This window comes from Polyodon spathula, chromosome 9, assembly GCF_017654505.1.
Source record: "Polyodon spathula isolate WHYD16114869_AA chromosome 9, ASM1765450v1, whole genome shotgun sequence".
Classification (NCBI taxonomy): Eukaryota; Metazoa; Chordata; class Actinopteri; order Acipenseriformes; family Polyodontidae; genus Polyodon; species Polyodon spathula.
This window is the reverse complement of record NC_054542.1, coordinates 38,106,326-38,114,788: the sequence shown is the minus strand read 5'-3', so window position 1 is coordinate 38,114,788 and position 8,463 is coordinate 38,106,326. Positions and strand designations below refer to the sequence as shown.

At 35.7% G+C, this 8,463-nt stretch overlaps 1 protein-coding gene across 1 annotated transcript in view; it reads left to right on the top strand.

Moving 5' to 3' along the window:
* The window catches only part of efnb2a (ephrin-B2a), a 20,033-nt gene extending 16,881 nt beyond the window's left edge, over positions 1-3,152 (top strand). The window contains exons 3-5 of the mRNA XM_041259446.1: positions 524-616; positions 1,176-1,295; positions 2,166-3,152. Coding sequence (XP_041115380.1) covers positions 524-616; positions 1,176-1,295; positions 2,166-2,566 — 614 coding nt within the window. The 3' untranslated portion in view covers positions 2,567-3,152. The remainder of the gene's footprint in view (positions 1-523; positions 617-1,175; positions 1,296-2,165) is intronic.
* Positions 3,153-8,463: the final 5,311 nt, after the last annotated feature.

Below are 8,463 nucleotides of genomic sequence, written 5' to 3'. Positions count from 1 at the left end.
CTCAAATGTAAACATTATACCTATTTGTCCACTATTTTGCTGTTCTTGGCAATAGCTTGCAAGTTCATGCTCTCCATGGGTAAAGCTGATGCATTGATTTTGTTTCACATAAAAAATGCATGGCATCATTATTTTGGCTGTCTTGGTGTACGTGTCATTAAGTCCTTGCCCATTACTTAGATTAAATTGCAAAAGCTTCTTGAAGTAAAAAAATAAATAAATGTAGGGGATCCTACTTGAAGAAAATCCATGGCAATTGTACAGAGGCATATCTATTGAAATGCATTTATCTTGTTCCTTGGCATATCACTCTGCAGTGGAATACAAAAGAAGTTAATCTTCTGGTACATAAAATGGCTTGGACATTTTTACATAGGTTGACAAATGCTGCCAACATTGGTTAACATCTTTTTGATGGCTTTCAATATTTAGCTTTTCTGTAACATATTTATAAACCAAGAGCTAATTCGTCCATGTAATATTATTGCTTAATTTGTTTCCTCCATTTTCTTTTATATTTCAGCTACTTCAAATGGAACAATGGCAGGCCTGGAAAATCAAGACGGAGGTGTCTGTAAATTCAGATCTATGAAGATCATGATGAAAGTTGGGCAAGGTAAGCATCATATATCAAATCTACTTTTATTTGGATTGTATTGAAGTGAGGAACTGTTTTATATAAGATTAATGTGCTCCATTTTCCCTCTTAGTCCCCTAGTTCAACTGTAAACTGCTTTCAATGGCATTGGCTAATAACAGGTGTTTATATCATTTTTGATGGTTGTTTTTTAAAAGGCGATCCTTATTTTCAATAGATAAGAGATTTGGTTATTTCCAGCATGCAATCTCTGCTACAGTCTGTCAAGTTGCTTTATGAAATTGAAATGTCACGTGGAAAGGTTTCCTGTTGTTCCTGCAGATGGTCCTGCTCTCTAAACATGTGAAATGGCCACCACATTAGCATACTTGGGTTATAAAGGCAAATGCCATGCAGGAATCTGTCAACCTTGAATTAACATTGTGCATCTCACTCTCCACAACATACAGTTCCTGTGAGACATGCATTTTGATTGCATGCTTTAGTCCCCTTCTAGAACAACATCAAGATTCCTTCTAAAGAATAATGCTTAATGATTTTATATTAAAACAAACAATTTATTTTATTTTTTTCCCAGATCCTAATGACCCAGGATCATCAAAAGATAACAGTCCGACAAAGTCTCCAACAAAAGACACTGAGAATGCTGGGAAAGGCTCTACAAATAAATCTGAAACTGGCGTAGATGAAAACCAAGGTAAATATTTCTACATTTAATATCTGAGTTAACTGGTGCTACTTGTATAAGACCAGGGATGTAGAGAACAGATTTAAAATCACACGAGGCCTATAAAAAAACGTGGCCCAAAGCTGGAGAGTGCAAATGTGAATTTCTTGTAAATGTGATTAAGTCTCTTATCTCTGCTAACCATTTATGTTGAGTGGGAGCTTGAACAGATGGTTATCTTGTTTAGTTGAATCGTTGCAAGTTTCACAGTAACATACTGTTACTAGTTTCTAGTAGCTAAGGGCACTATGTGGATTGTTTTAAAAGATTTCCCAGGCTTTACACATCAAAATTGTAAATGCTCTGTAGTTTATTTTTATTGGAACCTGACTAAATGGTCACAGTAAAAATAATCTGAAATCACTGCAGCAATTCACAATAAGGCATGACTAGTTGCTACTAAAATGACATTTAAATTCCTTTGACAATGGTTGTGTATTTAAAGCTAGTTTTAGCTGTGCACACTGTTCAGTTTGTGATCACAAAAGATCCTGTCTTGTGAAGAATGGCCTAAGCCTGCATCTGTTATTTGAGGCATGCATCAAAGATAACCTGTCATCTGCATTGCTCTCCGTTTGATGGATTGCAGTGTAGGAAAACAAATAGCCTAGCTTGGGTAGGAATGGTGTGAAGTCCAAGAGACCCCCAGTGTTGTTCAGTGTTGATTGCTGACTTCTGTTTGCATATCGCTCCTGAACAAAGTAATTGGTTTGTCAAAGTTCAGCAGCCAGACTTAGTATTAAAAGTGAGAGTACATTCCTGTCAGTCAGCTTCGGATGTCTTGAGTGATGAATTAATTTAAACACTTGTATAACTTACTTTTTTAAAAATTATTTTCAGGAGGTAAAGGACCAAACACGGTTGACAACAATACAACAGAAGGGAAATCCTCAAGCATTATTGGGTCCGAAGTGGCCTTGTTTGCTGGGATTGCCTCGGGATGCGTCATCTTCATAATTATCATTATCATGCTGGTTGTCCTCCTGCTGAAGTACCGGAGGAGACACAGGAAACACTCGCCACAGCACACTGCCACTCTCTCTCTCAGCACCCTCGCCACACCCAAACGTGGTGGCAACAACAACGGCTCTGAACCCAGTGACATTATCATCCCACTTAGGACTGCGGATAGCGTGTTCTGCCCTCACTACGAGAAAGTCAGTGGAGACTACGGGCATCCAGTTTATATTGTTCAAGAGATGCCACCTCAAAGCCCGGCGAACATTTACTACAAAGTCTGAACCAGCAGTTTAAACTCTTGGAGGATTCATATATTAGAGTGGAGAATTCCTAGCCTGCTGCTTTTGTGGTTGGGCTTTTGGTGGCCCGTTGTGCACTATGAATGACTTGGACTTAAACTACCATGAGAGAAGCATTCAGTGGACTGCCACAGTAATAGTGTATATTTGCGCTCACTAAAACTGGAGGATTGGCTGAAATTAACTCATTACAATGTTTTTGTCTCTTCAGTTTATATATCATTCTGGGGAATACAAGCAGAAAGGGATGTTTTTGAGTGATACAAGGTTCTGAGGACCCTTGTACTTAACTCTAGAACATTACTTAAATCGTTTCTTTTGTCATACTTAATTTAAATGTAGTCAGCTCTTCACCCCCCCCCCCTTGTTTTTTTTTTTTTTTAGTCTACCACTGTTATCTCAAATACGGTTACTTGAATGCCTGTTTTTTTTTTTTTTTTTTTTTTTTTTTTTTTTAATTTCATTTCCTTTCCAATTTTGTAACCACACCACTGAAAATTAATATTAACACTATCTGTTTGCATATGTTCATCATACGTGCTACACAACAGCCACACTAGAATGGAAAATGGCATGTAGTGGTAGGAAATCGGACTAAGACCTCCAGCCTGAGGTTAGTGATAACTGGGTCAAGGAAAGGAGTTCATTTGAAGGAGTCATGTGCTACTGCTTGGATATGTGACCTTACACAGTGCAGGTGGCACTTTGGTGGAGCGGAGGTAGGGACACAGCAACAATAGCTGAAGATGGAAGCTGCTGCACTTTGAATATTTATTATGGTAGAATTATAGACGATCACTACAATGCACCTACAGGGTAGAAAACTGAAGAGCAAGGGAAGGAGAGAAAGGGGAGTTGGCCCAGTGTGTCTCACTGGAGGCGTATTGGCAAGGCAGGTGTAACTGTAGGTACAGGCAATAAGAAATTAAACTGCCTTACAGCTGTTTGAAGAACCCTGGTCTTCTTCGGGGAGCTACTGAAGCAGACTTAGGTACTAAATTGACTGTTCTGTGAACCTATTATGGTGCGGGTACTATAAGTTTCACAGCAGTTCATTGGTGCTCTGTTCAACTGTAAAGCACATAATGCCTGCAATTTGTTTTGCAAATGGAAAATTTGTAAATTTGAGGGGGGAGAAAGATTTATTTATGATAGGCGATTAGAGCACATGACGGTAAATGCGCATTATGCAAGTTAGGTTATTAAAACCCTTTCTGTTTTTTTTTTTTTAACAATTTGAAAGTCTCAGCTGCCTTTTTTGTTTATTGAAAGAAAACCAAACAGAAAAAAAATTGGACAACTGCCCCTGGGAAGATACAGCCCTGTTCCAAAAATAACTAATCCAAGCAAAAATAACAGTCTTGTGCTGTCTCGAGTTTGCAGAAGATGAGGAAACACAAGCCCCTGAATACCAGGAAATTAATCTTCATTATATATTCAACAACAGCAAGGTGTTCCCGGCATTTACGGTCATTGTGTTTCATTTGTCTAATGTAGTGTTTTAAACATTTATCAGTTCAAATAAAGAATAGATTTTAAATGGGGCACCCTCGTGTAATGTAAAATACTTGTATTTTTACAAAAGTCCTGTTTTAATATAACAACAATATCATTGTATTCTGGAATGGGAATAAAAGTGTAACTATTTTAATAATCCTAATTCTCAAAGGAATATTTGCATAAATGAACTGTCACAGAAATTATGACTTCGACTACTTCATGAACCTGAAAATTACATTGACCAAGAAGTAGAATAGAGCATGTAGACTTCATGGCTCTGTTCCAGGTTGTCATAGTTGCCAACTACTGCACACATGCATTTAAATACATACATAAATAAATAAATAATAATCTGCATAACCATGAAAAGTGTTCTTAAACCTCTGGTAATTATAAAAGGTAGCTTGACTCTGCTGTTCATTATTTAAGTTTTTTTTTTTTTTTTTTTTTTTTTTTCTGAAGCAGTTCTTTATGTAACTTCATTTGGCTGTGTTGTGGTTATGAGGTAAACTGTGAATTTTAATGAAATGCAACCTGGAATCAATTGAAATATCAGTGTTGTGGTTCCTGCGAGTCTAGTGCAGAATATGACAATCGTATTAACTAGTTTCTTTTAATCTGAAGTTTGTTAAGACTTCAGGCTGTTACTGTAAATGCCTTGCTTGTATGGTCATCCCTAGTCACCTGACTTTGAAATTTGCACCGTACATTAGTAGTGAAAGATGTAAATACGCTAATGTTTGTATTGTGTATGGAAAATGGGTTGTTGCGATAGCCTTATTCACCTTTTTAGAAAATAAAAAAAACACAGCAAAACATAATTTTGGTAACCAGCTTGTGTAAATATTGAAATGTTTTTATAAGATGTTTTGTATAAAATTAGATTTTTTTTTTTTGCTATGTATTTTAGCTATATCTTGTTTTAAAAGCAGTGTCATTCCCCCCTGTTTGCACTGTTTAAAATAATTGGTTAAATGGAAAATAAATAGTTGCCAAATTTGACTGCTGCATATTTGTGCCATAAGCGTGTACCATGAATATTTATTTAATTTTCTTTGTCCAGTTTAAGTAACACAGTATTATGCTGGAGTTCATAAATAATTTCTTCTTGTTTTGCTTAGCTTGTCATGGAGTCTAGATTGCTTTAGTTCCACATTGCAGTTATAATGGCCAGGGAAAAAATTAAAAATCGAAAATGAGAAGTTACATTCCACGAGTCTGTTACAAACTGAAATTTGTTTTTCAATAAAATGTTTTTCCTATGGATATATTATCTCAAGTGTCTTTTTCCATCTCCTTTTCACATACATATAATTTAGTGACTTGGCAGAGTCATATTTGTAGACATTTTTTTGGGAGGTTTTGTTTATCAGTAACCGACATTCCATAATTTAAAATTACATGTCAGTTGGACTACCAGAGACCTAAATAAATCATTGTTTTAATAAATAATTATTATATATTGAATACCTAAAAAATCTTAACTAATGTTAAAGGATGGTGGCATATCTATTTTTGTAGCACATTGAGATGGGATCTTATCTAAGTAGGGCTGACGGCTCCTAATGCAGCATGTTCTTCATACCTCTTGGATTAAGCATTTGCTCTTTTAGTCTGATTGACTTGGTTACCTGCTCCTACCTCCATCATCTCTAGTGCAAGTAATTAAGGGAGTGTCTGCGGAACAGGTTGGGTTGTTAAAATTGAAGAGCGTTAGCACCTTGGTTCCATTAACTAACAAGAGACTAGCTGTAGTCTTCAACCATAGAAACTTGCAAACTGCTGTAGAAATCCCATGCTGCCAAGTTACAGGAAATTTTCTAATTGGAGTCTAAGGATCAATTCCTTTAAAGAAACAGGATCGGTTTCTAGGAAATATGGTCTCTAGGAAATAAGTTGCATTCTTTTAAACGGATTGTTCCTTGACGTTTGCCTACAGGCCTTTTATCTTAAGTTTAAAACCTTAATTTTATTATGTCTCCTCAACTGGGATTAAAGGTATACCAGCCGTCCCCCTCGATCTGAAAGAACAAAACAAAACCATCATGAAACCATGCTCTCTAATTTGCTCCCATAAGGAACTAAAGTTTTGCCAATTAGAGACCACAAAGAAGTGTACTGTGATAATAGTCAAAGATGTCATATGCAGCATGAAATCCAATCATAATTAAAGTGCAGAAAACTATCGGCTGCTTCAGGCACCATCAATTTCCAATGCATAATACAAAAGCCCCAGTGATATTTAAAAAAAAACTGTAGGTCTTTTACATTTTTTATTTTTTTTTTGTAAACCTGTGAAGTTTAAAAATATACATGTTGTATTACTTTTATTAAGACCAAAAGGGCAATATATTGCCTTTTGTATTTGAAATAAGGGCATGTGTGTGATAAATAAATCTTAACTGGCTTGCCTTTCAAATTAATGAGAAGCAATTTAGCAGCCAAAATGTTGAATCCTAACTGATTCTTTCACTGGACTTTGCAGGCAACATTTTGACTTAGCACTCCTATTTGTTCCTCTACTCCTGGAAGAAATCATTATTTTAAATGGTCAGCTGGTAGAGTTCATCCAAACTAAAGCTATTTACAACAAATGAAACTAAAGCATGTCTGTAGGGGACTGGAAAGGGTGTTTTATTAGATATATACTGCTATTAAGGCAGCGTGTTATTTTCAAGATGCCCTCATGAAGCACACTACTCTAGGGTTTGGTGCTAGCTGTGAAGCATTCAGAATCAACTGTAGTGCTCAATGCTGAAGAACAGAATAGACTCAGAATAGAATCAAACCTAGAACGCTCAGAGGCTGAATCTTACAGAAATTCAACTCATGGCCACTGCCAAAAATTGTTAACATAGTCTACAAATGACAGATAAAAATGTAATGTTTACTGTGGAAGGGTCTTTCAACAATTTCAGTGCTCAGTATGTTGTGTAGCAATATGATAAATATTCAAATATTGTTTAAAGATGGCGATCACATTAGAAAATAGATGCAAAGTAGGAAAAAATCCGTAAAATTTCATAAAAGGACCTAAATGAAAAATGTGTGGCAATAGACGAGTTCATTTCTACAAATATACCTTTGGCAGCTCCATTAAAGGTGAAACAACTATTGTCAGTCACTTGTTGACAAAATTCCTCCCTTTTTTTACGTGTTTAAAAAAAAAAAAAAAAAAATCATAAGACTCAGATATCAGTGTCATATCAAAAACAAGAATGAATTCATCTTTCCCCAATTTTTTTTTTTTTTTTAACAAAACTTTGAATTGAGATTCTGCTTTCTTTCACCCGTCGATACTCCTGACGATACTCTGGAAACAGATCTCTGGGCAGTGTGAGACTGCTGGGTGACTTCTTGCTAAAGCGTCAAATCCAGTGCTGCTTTATTGGAGAAATTAGTAATGAATTGCGTAACCTCCGACCCTGCCCTGACCTTTCCCCACCCGCAGCATAGATAGGTGTTTAGAACTGCCCACATGCAAAATAGAATAGCATTCCATCAACTTAATACATTCCATTAGCTTGACGGGGTAGACGTAACCATCCGAGGAAACTCAACTGTGAAGCGATGGTTGTGACCCATACCAGCACCACAAAACACTGCAATCACCATACGATACTCTGACCCGCTCCTTTTATTTTTATGACATTTTTATACTTTACTTGTAAAGCTAGGTGAAGAAAGACATTCTCAAAATAAAACAAAGCCGCATACAATAATGAAGCAACTATACCCTTCTTCTGTGCTCTCAAGTTAATGACTGCTCTAGAGTAAAAAAAAAAAAAAAAGTAATAATAAATTTAACTGGCCACATCTAAATATGTTATTATTAATAAAACTGCCTTTACTAAAAATAATAATTAGGTACATATGCATAATACTGAAATCATAATTTATTTTAGGAATATTTTTGTTATTGTACAAAGTGTTCACAAATAGCATTACAACAAATAGTCTCTGGTTCTTTAGTGAGCCACTTAGTATGGGTATGAACCACAAAATCCCTTTATTACACTCAGTTGTTGGAAGTTGAGTTGTATTTTGATAATAAATTTTCATTAATCGTAATGCTGTCTATTTTTTTTTTTGTCATATATTTATTAATCATCTTGATGACGTTTATTAGTAATTGTCCTGACCTCATTCATCAATTTGGCCTTTTTATCAAAAACAGATACTGATGTTTTTAAATGAAATAATCCCTTTTCAGGTGTCATTAAAAAAAAAGAAAAAGTAAGCAGCCTTTGTTTCCTTGCATTACCTAATTAGGCATGCCTGTAGGGTGGGCTTATATCTCGGCAACATAGGTCTCCAGTTAAAAACATATTTGAATATATGTACACATTCTCGGATTGCATTATGCTCTTTATTCTCAG